At 43.0% G+C, this 22,009-nt stretch overlaps 1 protein-coding gene across 8 annotated transcripts in view; it reads right to left on the bottom strand.

The window, feature by feature from the left end:
- Window positions 1-22,009, bottom strand: part of LOC138179234 (uncharacterized) — a 210,903-nt gene that overhangs the window by 117,685 nt on the left and 71,209 nt on the right. For 5 of the 8 annotated variants that reach the window (XR_011172968.1, XR_011172970.1, XR_011172971.1 and 2 more), the window contains one exon: window positions 14,319-14,441. The exons of 2 other annotated variants lie outside the window; for them this stretch is intronic. Coding sequence is in view for 1 of the 6 variants with exons in the window: in XM_069111825.1 (XP_068967926.1) it covers window positions 14,319-14,441; window positions 15,171-15,272 (225 nt within the window). In the remaining 5 variants the exon portion in view is untranslated. Of the gene's footprint in view, window positions 1-14,318; window positions 14,442-15,170; window positions 15,409-22,009 lie in introns of those variants that run through there. One more of the 8 variants, XM_069111825.1, reaches the window with a different exon arrangement.

Raw genomic sequence — 22,009 nt, 5'->3', positions numbered from 1 at the left:
GCGTCCTAAAGGATCCTTGAAACGTTTTCTGGCTCCGATTGCAGATTAACGATTTCTTTTTGCACACTGTGCTATTAATTGGGAAATATCCACTGTATTTTATTTTACAATGCCCGCTATCGAATGTCATATACCCCATTTAATAATACAATGATAATAAAAACAAAACAAAAGCGACGAAATTACTCGTTAACCGCCAAGGAAGTCCATTTCATCACGTAACCAATCCTCGATAAGATCGCTCCCAGGAACCCATAGCATCGGCAGAGCTTTCATCGGCAGACCCAACAGGAAGCCAGATCTTCGTGGCGCGAAGAATACGAATAAATTCGAATTAATTCACCGAAACGTTCAAACAAAATATTCCACGGCCGTAACGTTAGCCCGACGTCCGGCGATAAACGTTCGCTCGCCTCTGCCTACCGGTCGCGAATACGCTCGCACCTTCGACGCCGCTCCGTGGCTAACACGTATACTCTGGCTACGATTGTTCGCCTCCGGTCTAACCAACGATCGATTTGCGTAATTGGAACACCCTATAGATAACCGACTGTATCGAGGCGTGCATACGAGCAGGGAGGCGAGCATATAATTATATGCCTCGAGTCGGCACCTCGAAAATGCTGGCTCGTTAGCAAATCTTGCGAGAACCGCGCAAACACCTGCCTGATTGTTAATAATTTGCCGCGCTAGAAGCGTTCTCTCGGCGCGAGAGCGCGGCTCCGTCGCGTTCCTTCCTTCTTGCTCTTCGCTTTTCTCGCTCTGTTCCCCGCTTTCGACACGCACACGCCTCGGAGTGTGTAAAAATCGCCACGATGAAGGACTACCCGGGCCAGTTAACACTTTCGTACACGGCCAAGGCCTCTTTAGCCGCTGGTAATTTTGCCCTGGTCGATCGAGATTCCTGCTGTCGGCTCGTCCGCGCGCGCACCAACCCGGCTAATCGCGATGCTCTGGTCTCGCGGCAATTGCGCGCCGAACGATTCCACGAACAGCAACCGGGGGAAACGTTGGCAGCCGGTGACTGCACGGTAGCATTCCTCCGAGAGCGAAGGTGATTTCACGAGAAAAACCTCGCGCAGGTTTTGCTCCCGCTGAAGAATTTTTTCTGCTTCAGAGCTCGTAGTTTAATTGAAGTCGGTGGAAGATTGGCAGAATTCGAAAAAGCGGGGCCGCGGTCCGTTTCCGTTTATCGTCGCGGAAAAGAGAGAAAGGAATAAAGTACCTTTGGTTTGTCGTAACTCGTTCTACCGATAAGATTGGCACAATATCCTGTACTAATACAAGCCACTCACAAGATACGTTGATCGATTGTATAAATTGACGAGTAGGAAAAACCGATAATCTTACGAATATTACTTTTTAATCTTTCTATGTTTAATATATTGTTGATTAAGCGAATAATAAATGTACTTGTACTTAGTGAAACTGGTTTGGAATTGTAGCAGAAATATGTCTTTTTTTTTAACAAACCACGCGAAGAGATGAGTTTCTACCATCAATAATTGGTAAAGGTACAATTTACTTTGCTATATTTACTGTACAGGTTAAAAAAATTCGACCCTCAAAGGATTAATCTGTCTGAAAATATATAATAGTTTATGGCGTCTCCTTACGACGAATGGAAGTTATTTTTCATTTGAGAACTTGAGTACTAGTCGCGAACTAGGATCATAAAATTGAGAAATTTCCACGAAGCGTAGCTGGTTTGTTTAACTTCCGGCGAATTTCGCAGAAGAGGTAGCAAATTACGCTAACTTTTTCAAACTTGCTTTTCTGCTTCCATTCGATCAAAACTCGCATGTGCAACTATCGATTAACCAGTTAGCTACAATTACCACCGTCTACTAACTTTCGTGTCCACGATTGACAATTACTCCAATCGTATGATCACGGACGAAGTTTCCCGTGCGCACGTCTGACGCATCTCTTCATCGAACGCAGCATAATTTCCAATAAATGCGCGGTCATTACGCCCACGTCGTTCTTTCACGGTCGTTCTTCCATAGTATTTTAAGCTTTTGCTTCGAACATTTATCGGACGAAGCATCTTCGGAAGGAGAAGCGTTCGCGAAACCTCGGAAGAACCGAAACAATGGAAACGGTACGTTCCCGTTTCCACGGGTTCGAATAAAAATAGGCTGCACGTGATGGAACAATTTGAATGAATTAGTCGATCGGTTTCTTCTCGCAGGTCTCAGCTTCTCGCGAAATCGAGTTACGCCTGTCGCGTGAAATAATAACGGGTGTGCTCCATTACCTTGGAGATAAATCGTCTCTGAAATTTCAGTATCTTACCAGAGATCCCGTGACAAACGAAAAGATGGTTTTTCTCACAAGTTCCGATCTCTCGTCCAATAAAAAAATTCAATCGATGCTGCGCGATCGAAAATGGAGTGATTTGATTAGTTTGAGTATTTTCGACGAAGCAGTCGAACATGGATGGTTTTGGTACGTCTGACGATGTTGTCAGTTTTCGAAGTCTTCTCGAGAAGAATAATATCGGAAATAATTGACGCGATGCTACGACGATTGGTGAAAACGTCATCGGGTAATTAGCTAATTAGCTGTCGATGAGAGGAGACACTGAGGTCCTTCAAATGAGATGTCGTTTTGTTATAGGCGGACACATATAACCGTCGAGAAGAAGCGAATTATGTTGATTAGAGAAACTTCACCAACTATGGAATCATTATGAGTATGACATCGTCTGGAATTATTTTATATAAGCAAATATTCAAGATCGAAGGTTATTTGCAAAATATAAAAAGGAAATCAAAGCTGTTAAGATATCGTAATTGTTTCGTTGACATGAGACAAAATGTCAAGCGCTTCTATTTGTAAATTAAATTTTATACTCTCAGATAGTTAATTAGATAATTTAATGTATACGTATAAACCGACAAAACTATTTTCAGCGCGACTGTATGAAGCACACGATTGTTTCCAATTAAGAACACTCGGATTTAATTAACTCGTCTCTGACAAAAATGTCGCTCAATGATCAAAGTATACCTTTTCACTGTCAATTTGTTGTTCCTCCTCAGTAGATACAATTAGAACTGTTGAAAAAGTTACCATACTGTTGAAAAAGCAAGAAAGTGACCATTTCCAATTTTAGTTTCAGATAAACGACAAAGTTCGATTTGTAAGCGACGCAGAGAGAAAGAAATTTGGCGACAGCGGTGAGGAGGGAAGAGAGAACCGTTCGCAAAAGTAATCAGAAACAGGTGTTGACACTGTTCTATTATGTATTCAAGAGCTCTCGACGTGGCTTTACACAATGCGCGCAATCTTCGCTTAATTTCCATCTTAAAGCATTTAAGATTGTATGCATACTGGCGCGGCTGCGCGAAGCCGCTGGAACGACGCGGCCATTCCGATGCGGGCTATAATTTGCCAGGATATTACGCGAATGCCGACAATTTTCGCTCAGCGTTTCGCGCGGTTCCGTTCGAATTACACGCGTACCCTTTCACCTCTGTCCATTTTTCGAACCTTTACCATCCTTCTACTATCGCGGTACTGTGTTTCTCGTTACACATATAGCCGTACGCATATAGTCGATGACATCTTCAAAGAACAAACTTGACGAGTACATTTTTGTCGTCTGTTTGACTTTAATGCCACTTTGTGACATAAATAAATTTGATACAATTGAAAATGGAAAAAATCTGTCAGGTACAAAGTTGCAAGATAGGAGCCACAGATATGATTATTAAGACAAACAATGTTTTAATGTCCGCGATATTGCAATGTTATGATGAGTAATAATTACTGTGCAAATATTGAGAGGAAAAAGCGCAGATTAAAAAATAAAAACACAATTTTGGTAACATGAAATTAATTAAAAAGACAAATTAGCAACTATTTAGCAATTGAATGTTGAAAGTGTTTCCTGGTAAAGACTAGAAAGTATCACCTATCGTATTGTTCCTCCACACTCTTCATATACATGCACACGCGCATAACCTAGAGAAAGAAAAACCAGGTCTCTCGGCCCGTTGTAGAAAACTGGGTTAAACGTCGAACACCTCCCCTTCGTGTAATTTAACAATTTCCCCTTTTAAAATGTTTCAGCTGCGCGATAATTGCACGACCAGCAGCAGACGAACACGCGCCAGTAGGTACAATTGAAGCGGTTCGAAGCGTGCGCTGGGTTTTAATAAAAAAATCTGGCACACACCCGGTTCCTATTTTTTCTTTACATCGCTCTCCTTTTTTTCTTTTTTTTATTATTCCTTCCGCGGAATTATTTCTACACGCGCGGGAGACAATGGATAAAAATTCTGTGTGTAAAGCGGGGAGCGCGAAAAGGTGGCGGCGAAGTGCGAACAGCATATTGATATTCCAAGCGAAATTCGCGCTTGCTGTTACAGGGGATTGCTGCTTTGGTATTTTGTCGCGGGGTAAAAGTGATTTATTGCGTTGCACAGTGGCTCTGGTTGGGAATTCGAAAGTTTCCACGAGAGAGAAAGGATCGGGTTATTGTAAAGCAAGCGCGATTCGTCGCATTTGAGAAACAGTGTCGGGCTTGTTTCGACGCTGTGGAAGCTTCGAGTAATTAAGATGCATGCAAAGAGAGAGAGAGAGAGAGAGAGAGAAAGAGAGAGAGAGCGGGCCGTGTGTGTAGAGAAAAGATTCTTGTATCGCGAGACAAAAAGCTCGAGAGCGGGAGAACGAGGAGGAGTGAAAAGAAGCGACACGAGGCGTTGCTTTTCAGACGCGCAACCTAATTTCCTGGTGTGAGGTGGTTCACAGAAATAGAATACCTAATTGTGCTCTCTTCGTCGCTTCAAGATGCGAACGGAAGCAATGCGGAACGAGACTGAATGCGGACGCGGCGAATAAAAAAAAAAAAGATTGGCAAAGTGTAAGCTGCTAAAGGAACGCGGCTACCGAGTAAATAGGTTAAATAACAGGCGAAAGAATCGGAATACATTAAGCAAAACGTAGAGAAACGTGTACCAGCTTTCTATTACTGTGAGAGAAGAGGAGATTCTTGAGATTCAAGCTACTACGGGATCACCACTTTAACTGATTAAACTGGTTTGATCATTTTAAACCAATCTAAATCTGACGTTAAAATTGACTACTTTCAGAAATTTGTGATATCGTCCGTAAAATCTTCATTCAAGTATCAACGACGTGATTTGGCATCGAATTGTACGATTTCATAAGAAAAAGAAAATCCGTAAAGAATCGATGGCAGCTAGAAACTAAAACGCTTAGATTTCGAGAAGCGATTTCGTTCAGCTCGATATCGATCTTCGAATAAATCGACCACCGAATTAATATTCAAGGTAGAGATCGAAGTGGCATGGATCTGCTGGCTAGATTCGCTAAAATATTTTTCCACCTGAACGTTATCGTCTTGCCGTATAAAATACTGTCGGACGTGTCTCTCCTTCGTCGATTCGATCGGATTTCGCGTATTGTACAGCCCGAATACTTTATACGCTGTATGGTTGCCAACTCTCGCGGCGCTTTTCATACGAAACGCGTCTATAGTGAATGTTTTCCAAAGTTTTCCAAAGTTAAGCAAAGGTACATGGAACTACGATAATTTTTACGCGCGATGAAAAATCAATTTGAGAAACGGGAACTAAACGCGTAGATATTGTATCTCGTTAATAGACTGCGGATCTTTATGCAGATTTATATCTTTACGAATACAAGCAAAGACATAGAACTTGGACAAACATTTGTTTCATCAACTAAATATTCTAACGAGTATTTTAGGTATTTTACCTTTGAATTTGTAAAAAGTTATAAAATTTCTTCAATTCTAATACTTCTTAAACCGACTATACCCTGACATAAATGTCGATTGGAAACGATTTCTAAACGCAATGAACTGAATTTGAAGGAAGATTCGGTTTGAAGAAATTCCAGTATCTTTTCGATTATCGAACTAACTATTTCGTGAAATAGTGTTTGAAAGCGAAGTGGAAACGCAGAATGGCAGTTGATGGTAATTTTCATAAATCCAATTCGATCTCGATCGTTTCTAGTATAGTTTCGGATTCTGTGGTTTTGATAACAGGAACAATTTCACGCACAGTATCCCATTTTCCGCGGTTCCCATAGAAATTCTGACTCCTCTAATATCGAACCTCTAAAACCTGGTATTCCGTTAAAGTATGCAGAAAATTATTACTTGGCTCGCCGACTTCGCGTGAACGTTTCAATCGCGGGGCACACGGTTTCCGGAAACGGAGCGTCGTTTCCGTGTAATCTTCATAATTCGACGAGGGGAATCTTCGCTTGCACGTAGCGCTTCCACCGGCGCGCGCCGAAACAAATATTTAAACGACGCGTTTCGAGTATTCTGTAATTGCTTTTAACCGGCGAGCAGCTAAAGTCAATTTCAATTATCTAATTCCTATCGTTTCAACGTAATTAATCACGAGTCTACCTCGCGAAACGTATCCTCGACTCTGTAATTCCGACACTTCGCGAGCAAATCTCGTTATTCCGCGTTGAAAGTGCGCAACTGTTCAAATTAAATATTAAAGTACTTTTTACTAAAGAACATCTATTGACAATCATTAAAATTTATTATTAGAACCACGAGTTTTTCTGTTTTACAACTGTATTCTAGATTAAAATTGTCCAAATGAAATATCAAAGTTCTTTTTGTGGTAGAAAAACTAATCGACAATCGCTGAAATAACACGATTAGAATTACGATCGTTTGGAATTTTTCTATTTTACAACCGTTCAATTTAAATATCAAAACTGTTTTTGTGAGAAAATATCTATTAATTATCGTAAAAATTTATCATCATAATTACGACTAACTAAAGTTTTCCATTTCTTTTTTTTTTTACGGATACTGGCGGATGCAAGTGATCGCCGATAGTTTTGTGAACCTTCATCGTAACCAGGGCAAAGTTATTATCCTGTCTGGTCGTAAATTCCTCCACGCCGATCATTACGCAGCGCTTGGCTCGGATTACTTTCAGAAAATGTCAACGTTGCACCGCCATCGCATCACGCTGCCGTAATTAATCGGCTCGCATATTCACCTAGACAATGGGCCGATTTAATAGCCGTGTTCCCGTCTGACGACGCGATGCTTCAAGATGACTTCGTTCTCGTACCGTAGTAAATCCTCCGTTACAAAGTTGAGAACAAAATATGTAGAGTGATTTGAAAGAGATACAGCCTTCGATTCTTTGCTACAGAAGAAAAATTTGTTTAAGTAGTAAAAGAAAATTGCGGTGGAAAGATGTCAATATTTTGTTCCCTCGATAGAAACGTTCTGGATATCTTTCAATAAACTTGCCTATAGTAGTTTCAAATTTTTGTTTCTCGGAGACAGGAAGAAAATTACTGTGAATGGTAGAAAAATGTTGCGATACGAGGAAGACGACAGTAAACATTTTGAACTCTCAATAGAAACGTTTTATACACTTTTCGATAAAATTGCCTGTACCATTCGCGATAGAAAGACGATGGCATTTTCAACTATCGATACAAGCCTCCGCTATATTTTTCAATAAAGTTCCACATTCAAATCTCCAGCAGCCTTGTCATGCGATGCGGCAGGTCTCGTCATCCAACAATTTTCCAGTAAATTCCGTTCCAACAAGCTCTCCAATAAATCTAAAGTCTTCGAAAACGCGAACAAACGAATGCGCAAATAAGGAGGAATAACAAGGTACTTCAAAGAACGCGTCGTCGTCGCGCGAACACGTCTATCCGTCTCGTCGCGTAGGCGTTTCGAACGAGAGCCGAAATTCGTCGACCAACGTCACGAGAGTCGTGTTCGATCCCCGCACGCTCGACCTCGTATCCCCAGTTTCGTGTTCCCGTTCCTCGCGTTGGATCGACGCGACATGGCGCATATTTGGGTTTCGTCATCGAGACTAGCACATCCAACCTGGAATCTCTTGGATTTAATTGCACCTGAGCGGGGAACTGCGAGCGTTGCAGATCGGTCCAGCAACGTGGCGTGCCATGGCTCACGAACTGCTGACTACCGGCGAACCGCCTTCCAGCAGCCGACCTTTTGCTTCTCAATAATTAATCCCAGCCCCACGGCTGCCCCGATTATCCCTCCATTCGAGCCGAAATCGATTCGTCGTTACGTAATCGTTGGAACGTGGCGCGACCGCAAAAATTCCACCGATGTCACGCCGGATTTATCGCCTGCCGGGAAATTAGTTTTCACTTTGCGGAGATTAAGGTCTTTGCGATGCCCGAGCTGGACTAAGTCGCTGGATTTCGCTATCGGCGCGGGATACCCCGTGCGTGAATCGGGACCTAGAACTTTATGATTTCGGGCCTAGATTGTTATACCGAGTAGATAAATGGATTCCGTTCGAGATGCTGCAATTTCTCTCTTAACTGTTTGAAAGGTTAAACAATCGACAATTGGAAAATACCTAGCGTAGAAGAAGGAAACGGAAGTAAGGTTACGATAAATACGGTATCTATGAGCAGTACGAAACAACGATTAAAGAAAACTTACGAAGTTACATAATTTAATATCGATAAGCATCGATCGAGTGCTTTTCATTAAAACTTCCAAAATTTCCAAAATCTCAGCAAGTGGAATTAACCACTTTGGCCTGTGCAAGGCTCGTATAAGAGACTTGACTATGGCTTAAATGATTACTAAAAACTATAACTTTCACCGAGGTATAAAGTTTCTATCGCCAAACTATCCTTTTGCATATCATCCCTGTTTGATCAGCAGTTCGCAAAACTTATCCTTATCTTTAACGGATCATGCTCTGGCAATATAATTCCGGCGTATTGCAATAGTTGCGCAACTAACTTCCATGTCTAATATTTAGACCAATTCTTTTCATTCTCCTGGTGTCCGAAAATACCGAAAGTTGGAGCAAAAAGGAGAAACAGGAAGCGCATAAATCGGTGCCGCGGATAACGGGCATTAAAATTAATCTCCGGTCGTTGATCCGCCTGGGAACTCGGAATCCGCTATTAGCAATATATCGTCGACGTCGTTATCGCGGCGCTGTTTGTCGACGAACGGATCGACCGCATGGCACGTTGTAAACGTCTTGGGCAAACAACGCAGCGCCAGGTAGAACCGGGACTCGTGGCAGACGGGGCACGTCACTCGGGGAGTTGGAACTTCCGGAAGCCCTGAGATCTGCAACTTTCCGCGGGGGGCTCCAAGACACGACTTCTGCCCGACTGCTCCGTTCAAACTGTCTGAGTTATGAGCTCGATTCGCGAATTCCGCCCCCTCCTTTCGCGAATAATTATTGCTCTGCAGCAAGGGCCACCACCCTCCGACAAACTTCGTGACGTAGGGAACGGTTATTGCTCGCGGGAAACACGTAAGTTTCCTCTGCGTGAATTTTAGAGCAAGAGCTGAAGAGCTGCTGCTGCGTCGAAGATTATTGTACTGGCATTTCATGGTTTTAGTGGAAATTTTGTAAGGTTTCAGCGAACACTTTAATGCTTCAGGTTCTTCGTTAGTCAAACGAAACTAATGTTCCACTTTATCGTGTAGTGACTATCGTTTCACACTGTTGCAACGTGATTGCTTGAAATCCTTTTACGTACTCTTGTAATTACTTTGGAAATTATAGACAGTAAACCGGATGATCGTGGTTCAAACTGGGCAAGAAAAATTCCACGATTCAAAATAAGCGAATAGAGCAAGTTTCTGCTGAAGAATTCGGTTCTTGGAAAAATAACTTGAAGATAGGTCAGATTTATATTTTATATTTGATTGCGTTGAGGATAGAACGATGCTTTTTATGGCGAGGAGTCGTTTCATCGTTTCAACTCCCTTGAAACCGTAAAATCTTCCGCACGCTAATTGTACCAAGAATTGCGTCCACCCTGGAAAGTATTAAAAGACTAAAAATGCAAATGTTCTGCCAACTAATTCCGACGTTTCTTTTTCGTATTACAATGAAATCGTAAATATATCAATTTGTATCTGGCGTTGTTTCCTTGCATCGCGCGATGCTCTTTGCAGCAGAGCAAACAAATGAATATTTCATGGTTACCAACCGAAAGGAAGTGGTAGCGGTGAAAGAAGGATCGGTATAAGAGTTGGCCACAGCGGCGTACGTATAATTGATTTCAATCGAACGCCAAGGAAGGAATATCGAGCCAAAGAGTGCTCCATCGAACCGGATATAGAAAAGTTTGCGGTTCACCGGAGAGAGATCGGGTTAGGGGTTGAAGAAGAGCAAGAAAAAAAAATTTGTTCCTGGCCACGGACAGACAGATTGGCCGACTACTAGGACTGACTGCTTCCTCCGAGACAGCCAAGCTTTTTCTACTATTTCCTCCTTTTCTCGTCTAACAACTAACCGATCTTCGACAGGTCGAACGGATTACACGGACAAGTCCGACCCTACACGTCTATCCGAGCAATTTAAAAGTTTGTAATTCGCGGATACAAATGTTTCGTGTCGGCCGTGTCTGCTCGTGATCGCGGCTGAACTACCAAGTCGACGTATACGTACATACACTTCTGTCTGAAACGAACTTCATCGTCTGGCGCGGTCTTCTCGTGTGAATATAGAAAGGTTTGTTTCGTGCAAATGACGCGTCGCTTCCTATCCAATTTCGAGCCTATTTGGATATAGAATTTTAAGGGTTACACAATTATTTTGTAGGATTATTATTATTATTATTATTACGTGAATTTTGATATCAACATCGAAGAACTTGATGTTAAAAGATTTCATGGAATTTAAGAATATCTTCACCTTCGAATCGAAGCGTTTTATATTTCACTAAAAATATCTTCAAAGTCCATAAGTCCGGGCTAGAGAGAGAGTTCCTCTACGAAGGTATCATTGAAACCGGAGAGGCATCAACTACGCTCCATTCAAGAACGAAGCGTATTATTACGCGGTTACGATGTAAATCTCGATTAACACGTAAGGACCGATTCATTGAATCGGCGCGCAGCCCAACCATTGTTCGGCTAACGACGAGACACAACGGTGTGTGGTTCGTGCCCTTGCGACACCGGTCGTTTCTTTGTTTCAAAAACCGGTTGGTTCCTTGTTCGAGGTTGTGGCACGACGCATCGTGGCGAATCATAAATGCAACCAGCATACGTCGAAATTAAAGGCATCAGGGAGGAACAGGCACAAAGAAGAGGAACAACGGGGAGAAGAATACGAAAGTTACTTTCCAACATCCACGTTGAAGTCCAAGTCGAAACAAGAAAATTTTCACGGTTCACTTGGCTTTCAAAGAATTCAGAAATTAAACCCTCCTCTTCATCCACCAACAGACATGTACTTTGAAAATTGCCATCAAAGTTCAAGACGAAATGGAAGGAAGAAAATTTTCATGATCGGCTCAACTTTCCTACAATTCAAAAATTAATCTTCGACCTTCCTTATCTTCCCGATCCACCATCGTGCGTATGCTTTCGTTCTTCAACTTTCTAATGCTCCATAGTATCTCAAACTATAAATCGCGCACCATCGGACACCGGCACTCAGCAAGAGTTTGCAATTTTCCACCAACCTCGATTCCCCGTCTAACACGAAACCCGGTGATCGGGACGTTCTTCCCCTTTTGCCGGACGACGAGATCCAACGACGGGCGTCGGATACCGATCCGTTGCACGGCTAAAAAGTAATTCGTCCGGCGGCGGTTAGAGTCGTGGCCGGAACTCTTCTTGTGCCTCGTCCGCTTCTACACGGTGTTTACGATTTTTGCAGACGAGCCCCATCGTGGTGGCTCGTTGCACGGAGCTTTCACTGGTCCCAGGAGGTGTAAATAAGCAGTCGCCGTGATTGCGCTTGATTACAGGGAGTCCGGCTGCATTCGGTTGTCTTATTGCAGACCACTCGGTGCTTCGTGTACATCGGTCGAGGCGTGAACCTTTGTCCAAATTTAATAATTCATATTTGCCAGCCGGCGTATCGTAACGACCGAACCAACCCGGATCGTTCCGCTCTCTTGCGGAGGTAGAGAACACACGCGGGTGGAGAGGTGAAAAAAATAAGCACCCACCGAGAAAATGGGGGTATTACGATAAACATTAGCGGCTCCAAGGTATCTAGTAATTTCCGGCCCCTCGATGTTCCATGACCTGTCCCTTTCCCTCCCTCTCAATCTCTCTCTCTCTCTCTCTTTCTCTCTGTCGAGGCTGACACGATTCGAGAACCCCATCGATCGACGTATTTATCAGAGCGTTCCTCGAAATTCGCGTATTACCAACGATTCGAGGCATTCCCGCGGGAACGAAGCGCTTCAAAAATCCCTTTGATACACGGCGGCTGCGGAAATTCCTCGCGGAAAAGTGGACTACGCGCGTACTGCCATCCCCGTAATTTCATTAGATTTATCGAATAGTTGGCGATTAACGATTTAACCCATTTATTCGATAAAGCTCGGACGCTTAACTTTGTTTAAATTTGTCTTGAAATCGGCCGACTATTCACGTTTCTGTGATCGGTGCGCGCAATCTATCAGAGTCAATTTGCCTATTCACCTCACCGATCACAGTCTACTTAAACCCTCGATCTGCCAATTAAAAAAAAACACCACGAACGCCGACCATCTATCTCGCAACCAATTGATCACATCTGTTCACGCTCCTCTTCCATTACAACCTCTCATTTTTCGAAACGGCCGATGCAGTCTCGATAAACCGCCAGCAATCACTGCTCGCCTAACCGGCGAGAGACTTCTCGCCTCTTTCGACGAGACTAAAACCGTCTTCTCCGTGATACCTGTAACGTCGACAAGCAACAATGTGTTGCAGATAAAAGGAAGAAGAGGAAAGAGAAAAGGAGCGGTTTGTAGTTACGCGAGCTGGAACGCGATCCTCCGCGCTTGTCAAAGTAGAATCAGCGCCGATAAGCGTGCAACATTAGTCGGCAGGCTCGTTTCACCGCGATGGACAGCTTGAGTTTTGCAGTTTTCCTATTAACAGCGTCGATTCCGTCACGGTCGTGGAGTTGCGCGATTTACGACTTCAATTCGACGCACCCACGCCGTAGATGGTCCTATCGTCGAGTGCCCTAGAGTTCTGGTGGGCTCGCGCGCGACGCATGCTTTATCGCTGTGACATACTTCCGCTGGACACGGAAATCGATACCTTCTGCATGTGGGAAGACGAGATTGCTCCAGTTCCTTTCCCGATAGACTGGATATCGATCGGATGATCTTTGATGCAGTTTGATTTGGTTCGTTGGAATGGTCCGGAGATGTTTGCAACGGAACTGTGTAGTTGTTCAGCCGGAACGAGTTGAGCTTCGTAACAGTACTCTGGTGTATTCTGATAAAATGTATACCAAAGCGATTTAAAGTAAAATACATAATAGGAGGTAAAAAAGAAAGCAAGCTCTCGTTGAAAATGTATTTTACGAAAAATTGTTTAGACTTTTAAAATTATAACGTTTCTACGAAATATTAGACATTAATCTTGAATCGTGTGATGTCGATCCTTATGACTTCCAAGAACAAGAAAGCAGTTCTTAACGAAATAAAAGCCTAAGCCTAACTCTGAAACGCATGCTGACACAGAAATTAGGTGACAGAAAAAGTTGACGTTATAATTACCGATGGCTGTAATATACGTACGAGGCATTCCATTAAATCCACAAAATTTCAATGAAAAATTACGAATTGGTCATTTTGACAGTGTTAAATTCATGATATGGGGTACGATCGTGAAATAGGTAATTCTCCTCTAAATGCTAACGAGGCACTCGAGCAGTATCAATATTTTACCGCAATAACTCGCACCAACGAACGAGGCTACGGTAAATCAGCTTTTCATTCAAATTACTCGTCGAACAAATTAAAAACCGAGGAATCCACAAGCAATTCAGCGCCGCAGGGAAGGTTCACCTATTCCTAGATAACTCGGCTAGAAGAGTCTTCCACCTCCTGCTGATCCAATTTCCATAAATCTATCCTCACCGTTATAACCACCCTGCATATTCAAACACCCTAGCCAAGCTATGCTCCCTTTGGTAAACAACCGAATATACGGATCCATTCGATAAATATCCGTTACTTTTCAGAGTCCCTTCGTCTCCTCGCGAGTCTCTACCTGGAACTCGATCGAACCGACAGTCAGGCAAAAAACCCGTGAAACGGCGTCGCTCTATTTCTAGAAGCCGATAGGCCGATAAAGTCGAACGAGTCTGTCGAAGAAAAAGCACGAAAACGATTCGCTGCCTGGCATAATGGATTCTACGGACGGTAATATCTCAGCCGACGGTGTAGCGAAACTTTCTGTTCCTCTTCTCGCTCTTTTTTTTCTTCTCTCCTCGTTCCACTCTCTTTCTATCCCTACCCCTTGTTGAAACGGTTACTCGTTTCGCTGATACGATCGTTCCTACCTTTTTCGCTGTTTCTTCGTTGCACACGCTGCCACAAGACACAAGGAGCTGGTCGGAAACCACCATACAGCAAGTGTAACGCCGCCTGGATGCTCCTTGCATTCCGCCATCACGCCGCGCGGTCTGCAAACGTAAAAAGCTCCTTTTAGCTGGTACGAGGATTCTGCGATGGAATGGGAGATGGTTGCGAGGCGATTGGTCGATCGAGAGGGACACATGATATTTTCGGGCTCCTGACGTACGCGGGTGTATTCGGTTTCAACGCTGGCTCCTCGTTAAGGATATACCGGATGGCTCCAGGTAGATAACAGGTGAGTGTCGCTAAAAAGAGTAATAAGGAGATTCTGGAGCAGGTTTCGGTTAATGCGCCCCTTTGGCGCGGTTCGTGGGATGCTGTGATTAGTTGGGGAAAATATGTATAACGCTTTCGTTGATAATGGAGATATTCTTTGATATATTGCTTTAGTAAGATTACGGAAATTTCGCGAATTTGACGCTTTAAAATACATGGATAAATATATTGAGAAAGCTGATGGTAATATTATAGAAAGTTTTGGGTAAGATTCCTTTAACTTTTGGTCGGGAGATAATTTTTCTTAAAGGAATTGCATATATATTTATGTATTATAGTTTTATATATATATATTTATGTATTTTAGTTTTGTTCTTTCACTTGCGCTTAAAGTTTCTTTTACCGATGCTGACATCGTCGATAGATTGAAACTCGCGGAGAAACTACGAACACACGTATTACTTTCTGCAACGTTCTTGGAATTTACGATTTTCTTATCATCTGTGCGTAATAAATAAATTGATGAAACTAAGTCGCGTGTCTTTTACCATTCTAATTACGTGTCTGGTTGGTAAAATTGAGAACATCACGAGAACAGAAACTAACGTTTCTGAATAATTGAACGGGAAAAGTTGTACGCATGACTGGTGGTAGTACCTCATAGAGCTGCAGCAGCCTCGTCGTTCGATCCTAGGACGCGATCGTTCTCCCAATAATTCAACAGTCGGACAAGCGGTTGTGGAAGTCGCGAGTCGACATAACCAGCCGCCACGAAACTCGTCGAAATCGAGTCGAACGCGACGATTCAAAATTAAAACGTAATTACACGTGAAATCGTCGATTAACCAGTGTAAATAATTATCGAACGGTCAGATAAAATCGAATAGAACGAATTACGAGCGTTAGCGTTGCACGCGGCAACGATAGGGCAAAAGGAACAAAAAGCAAGAGAAGCGAGATGAAGCTTGGAACCAAAAGCGAGGAGAAAAACCTATGGGAGTTGATCGTCGAAATTCGTTCCCGTTGAATTCCAGTTCCGGGATCGAATCATGGAATGGTACCTTGCAACGACGTGAGACAGAAAGAACGGTCTCGGTGCTCGATATCACTTAAGCTCGATTTATTTTACGATATCAAACGATATCTGCCGCGCGTTCCGCCTTGCGCTCCGGAATGTCAATAGCCGGCTTAATCGTTTTTTGCCCGACGTGGTCTGCACGAGAAAGCGGACTCTCTTTCTTCCTTTCTTTCTTCCCTCGTGCATCTTTTCCTCCGGGTGCCTGGTGGACATCGTACCAAGACTGATGCTTCCGAGAACATCCAGTGTCGTCGGTTATCATGGCCAGTCGTGCGTGACGTGGCTAACAGCCCCGCTAAAAGTCACGTTCCCCAACGTTTGACCTTGATAATGCAAGAATTTCATATCCACGATACGACCTATGACCCCTCCGCCCTTTTGTCAATGCCGCTGTGTCTTCCTCCTATCTTGCCCTTTGTTCTTTCCTTTGGTCGTGCCGAGACCCGCGCGGACCAACGTTCTTTGACAAATTTCGTAATTATACCTAGCGGCTAATGCATCGTCCTCGTTCGTTGATTAACTACCCTGGCAACCACGCTCGACTGGCCCGGTTATTCTTCAAACGGATGAAGATACGAGTTTTTGCGACGATCACGGGCCTCCTTCTGCTAATTCGGTCAGGCCAATAAGGACGGGTGGTTTCTGGTAACTGACGCGCATCAGAGATATGGCAGAGACTGGCAGGTTAAATAGGAATGAGAATCGTGTAAGACATTCGTCCGTAAAATTCTACGAAGCGTAGATTCTCGAGCGATCTTCTTTAACAGCTTCCATCAGCCTCGATTACTTCGTACCAAGAGGAAATCTAACGCCAGATTATATTTGTTGAGAATTGTGGATCTTGATAGCCGAAATAATGTTACAGGAACACTAAATTTACACTTGGAATTAATATTAGAATAATTATATATTTATTTTATGGACGATTTCTAAGATATTCATCGATACACACTTGCACGCGTCTCAGTACTTTCTTCCATTCCCGACTGTTAACCGACTGAACAGTTTACGTTCATCTGTTTTCGAGACGCCACGCATACACATATCTCCATACACTGACACCCACGCACAAGTATCTCTACTACGCGTTTAATCCAGTCCAGCACACAAAATTATACATATCTCAATAATATATTCACTCGAAGGTTTCAATTTCAATGAAACCTTGATGCCTGGTAAATTGTCCTTTAAAATTGCTTGATATTGCCAGTTTTGAAGCAAATAATAGAAAATGTAAATAAGTAGGTAATTGTCTCAAGATACCACATTTTCATGAAAATGAACGAAAAGCAGAGAAATCGATAACACTGTGCTACGAGTTTCTACAATATTGTACACTGTGTCATTACACGAAGAAACTCCGAAGTAGCCACAGCGACGAGTCGAAGATACGTTGCCAAACCCTTCGCGAGGCACGTTCATTATGGCGCGTGAAATCAGACGTGCGCCGGGCAAAACAGCCGCGTTTAATCGATTCGCGAGTCGACGATGAGCGTCAGTTCTCCTTCCAAAACCATAGATCACGCCATTTACGCCGTTCCACCGATCAATTACGAGAAATTGCGCGGCATTGTAGCTTGGAACAACGAGCTGCCTACGAATCCCCGTTAAATCGCATTTACGTCGACCAGTTGGCCTCTTCTTGGTTTTATCTTCGCCTCGTATCGAGCTGTAGGCGATTCTTCTTCTACTTCATCGTGTTTCTCCCTTTCTTTCCAATAGAAACTTTCTTCTTATTTCGGAAGAGAGTTCTTCCCTTCTCTTCTTCGAGAGGAAGGCTTTTCTTCTTCTTCGAGAAGGTTTCTTCCTCTTCTTGTTCGAGAGGTAGGTTCTTCTTCTTCTTCTTCTTGGCTCCTCGAAGCGTGATCGTCGGCGCGCGGCTCGATCTTAATCTCCATAAACCGGCCGGGCGTAATTTCGGGCCAATTACCGTACGCGCGTAACATTTATCCCGAGGAAAGTACAGGGTGTGGTTAAAAAATCTGGCCGCAAACTGTTGGAGTAATTTTTGTCGCGAGAAGGTACTCGACACCGTGGTAAACGTCTAAATTTCACGACGCGTTGCGAACAACTCGTTAAAGATGACCCAGTTCTCCTGTTGATGAAAAACGTCCAACTTACTTTCAGTTCCAACGTGAGAGTTTCTATCTTCTCGTGTGCGTTATCTTTGAAGATAGATTTATTCGACTGGTGAAAAAAATATCAGCAAGCTACTCCGAAGCTTTCAGCATGAACAGAGTATCTTGCCTCGTCGGCGCGGCGGTCGCGTTCCTGCTTCACTGCCACTTGGGCATCACTGCAACTTTTATCTTACTTCCAACGACTAGTCTTCTCTTGGCGGCGCTTTCCCCCCTTTTTGAAATATACACTTCACACAGGCAATGATATATTCATAGGAATTCCATATTCCAAGAAGGACCACTATGTGACACTTTTAATGATTTGGATCGTTGGATTGTAAATTTATTGTGTAATAAATATGTGTTGTTTAACTTAATTCCACAAAGGATCTTCGGTGGACTTGTAAATTTATCCAAGAACGTATACATTTTTTCGGACATCAAGTATCATACAATCTACTCGTTTAAAGTATTAGGTTGTCCGAAAAGTGTCTTTCTTTCGCGAATGTGTATTTTACAACAGTGCACGTTTATATAAACGTGAAACCAAGTCTGTGAAATGTTGCGGTGTTTATCTCAACAGAATAAAATGGATCGTACGTAATTCGACAAAATAATACAAAACAAAAAACATTACTCGTCTATTATTTCCTCATAAAACGAAAGGAACTTTTCGGACAACCTAATATAACAAACTCTTGCCCAAATAATCTCTAGGTCGAAGCTCCAAAGCTCGAAATCGAATTAATTGCGTAATACCTATTTACGTAACCGCGTGTATTGCACAAGAAAGTTCGCATTCCAACGCAACGAGATCAATCGCAATCAGGAGGAATAGACATGAGAAGACACTGAAAACATCGAGCGAACATCGAAACACCGAGTTGTGCATATGCAAATGGTGCCGGCAGGCAAACACGCGAGGCTGGAACCGGCACGAAGAATTCAAGTCTTCGTTTCTCGACAAGTCGAGGAGTCGCCACGCGAACACGGTCGTCGCACCTTCGTTCGTTTCTGGCGAAACAGGCTAGACAACGGTGCTCCTTCGAAAACGACAAGACGCGGGGATGGAATGAAACGCGAGAGTTCTCTGCCAATCAAACAACGGCGCGACAACAAGCGGCAGGAGTCGAGGTTGGCTTTCATATGCAAATCGCGGGTCCGCGCCAACACACGTTTCGCGAGCCTTTTCCCTGTCCCGAGCAGCCGGCTTCTCGCTTCCAGTGAAAAATGATCTCGCCGACAATCGATACGCTTCGCAGCTCGCCCCTCGCGCCGCTAACTTGTTCGCGCTCCTTCCTCTGCCCTCGCCTGGCCGTTTTCAGCGCGGCTGTCTTGCGAATCATTAACCCTTTCCTCCGTGATGAACAGCCTGGCCCAATTTGACGGCGAACGAGGCGAGTAGATGCTAAAGTATGATCCGTTTCGTTCGATCAATCGATGGGATGGTAGTTGAATGATGGTAGTTGAGTGATAGGGCTGTTGATAATTGTGGATCTTAATTGCCGAAATAAATGTAAAGGAACACTAAGGTTGCACTTAGAATTCATATTAAAATAGTTTAAGATTTATTTAACAAACGATTTCCAAGATCTTCGTCGATATACACTTGCACTTGTCTCAGCACTTTCTTTGTCTCACCATCTTCCATACCAGACTGCCAACGGAACAGTTACATTCATCTGTTTTTCCAGACGCCGTTCACACACATACTTCCACACACTCATATTCACATACGTGTGTCACTACTACGCGGCTAATCTAGTCTAGCACACAAAATTATACATATCTTAATAAGGGCAGTGGATTAGACGATTTGGTCGGCGAATGAAGAAGGGTGGAACTCGCGGTGGTGCTGGCTAGCGAAGAGGAATGAATTGAAACTGCGTTTGTTTTAGCTGAACGATGACTGGGTTAAGGATGGCGACGACGAAAGGAGTTTCAAGCTGGAATGATTAGTTTGACTGCCACTGTGACTACATTAAGTTGCATCGTACTTCAACGAACGCCTTGATCAATTTCCATCTCGAAGCGTACTTTCAAAAACAATTAAGCGTTACGAGCAAATACGTTTCTTTGTAATAAACAAAAAGTAGATCGTGAACAACACTTATAACAATCTTCAGTTCTCCGATTCGTGGAAATACGACGTAGAAATATTGATTATCTTTGCTACGAGCTTGGTGTCGATAGTTTTTCATAGAAATTGCCCTTCGATCGGAGATTACACTTTGACTGCCACGTTGATCATATGTGACCAGTCACGGTTTCTCCTGTAACGCCACGGTGATCATTGGTGACTGGAGCGCTTGAACTTCTTAGAATTGTAAATATTGGATGAAAAATTGAACAGTTAGGGTATTTTAAATATAACCGATAAATAGAAGATACTTTGAAATAAAAAGTGCCCCACTGAACAATTAAACAATTTTTATTAGATCAATAAAAAAAAAAAAATGAGGAGGAATGTTGCATCTAACGGTGCACTGTGTTAGAACACTGTGGCGTCCTGAGCGTAACATGTGATTTCAGCGTGGCAGTCAAAGTGTTTTAACTTGAACGAACATCGAGTATGGTTTTTCAGACTGTGTACTTCGGTTAATATTTTGCAATTAGAGTTGAAACTGGATTTAATTTGGCTGAATAACGACTAAGTGAATTAAACACAAAGCTAACGGGAGCTAGTTTCAAGGGATTATGCTAAGCTAGAGTATCGATTGATTTCAAATTAAACAAATATCGAATACGATCATTACAATTGTGGTATCTCGGCGTATATTTGGCAATTAAAACTGGGGCAGGATTTGATTTTGTTGAACGCAGACCGGATTAAAAATGTAGGTTGAGGGAAGGAGTTTCAAAGATTGATTTCAGCTATGTCGAGTTAACCTGAACAAACATGGAATATAAACGTTGCCATAGGGAAACCTCCATTTAAATTCTACGATTAAAATTTCTATCTGGCATGTTGGTTATTCCGAAGGAGCGAATCGATCGTTGTAAGCGAAAGGCTCGTTGAAGCGGAAAAACGAAAGGGGAGGTATTAATTAGTAAAAATATTTAGTCGACGCGTGACGCCTGAGCAAATGTTGGGTCGATTAATCGAAAAGCTCACTATTTATCGGATGGGATTTCGGATAAATCGTCAGGAGAAAATTATCGCGTCGCCACGCGGCCACCGATAAATAAACTCGCGCCCGGTAATTAATTACAGCCGAAAATCTGCACGCGCGTCTCGTAATTGCGACCTTTTCACTTTCTCACCGCGATTGTTCCAAGTCGCGCCCTATTAACGTGATCTCTCGTTGATCGTTTCGTCGCCATGTTGCGAGATGATTAAAACGTCACCTTGTCTATACGAGTTATATTTCATTGGAAACGTCATTTCTGCCAATAATTGGTGTCCAATCACGAACATGTTTCTTTACTTTATTTCTCGTTGACCGAGTTCACCTTTAAAATCTCTAATTTATGAATTAGATAAAAGAGATATATCGAATGAATTGATAAATCTATATGCTCAGAATTCCCAAATAACCGTAGTGTAACGTCGAAGAATAAAGAACTTTAAAAGTTCAATGAACACTTCACGAACCTACTAGCAAATTCGCGATGAACCATCTTTTTCTTCTCGTTTTATTTCACCCAAGTACTTCCTCCAACAATGGTACTTCTACTTACTTCTTCACGATTTAATATTCTTTTAAGCTACCCCTCTCTTCAACCGAAAACTTTTTTACCATCCACGAACCACTCATTCTCCGTTGAACCACGCCGCTTTGCCCTGTCCATCCACCTACTCCCTACGCCTTACAAAAATATAAACGCTAATTTCATGGCGACCGATCGACGACACGTCGTTTCTTACGTTGACCAATGGATCGTGACTAATTCGTGCTCGATTTACGCGCGCTGTTTAACTTCTGCTTGGCCCTTCTTCCTATACGAGTGTCTACTTTCTTCCAGTTGGTGCACGAACGACTAGGAAGAAAGTGAAGAGGTAAGAAAAGCAGGTTGGACGGGAAACGAGAGAAAAAGGGGGACGGCGAATACACGAGAGACGAAGAACAAGCAGAGAGGAAAATCAATAAAGTCGAAAGGCGAAGTCTTCTTCCTCTTTCCTTTTCCATCCTCTTCTTCTTTCCCTCTGTAACTTTCTCCGTCTAGCCATGATCTCTCGGTACTCAGAACACCGACGTAG

Source organism: Bombus flavifrons, chromosome 4 (genome assembly GCF_040668555.2).
Source record: "Bombus flavifrons isolate JBK064 chromosome 4, iyBomFlav1_principal, whole genome shotgun sequence".
Lineage (NCBI taxonomy): Eukaryota > Metazoa > Arthropoda > Insecta > Hymenoptera > Apidae > Bombus > Bombus flavifrons.
This window is presented reverse-complemented; position numbering and strand designations above follow the sequence as displayed.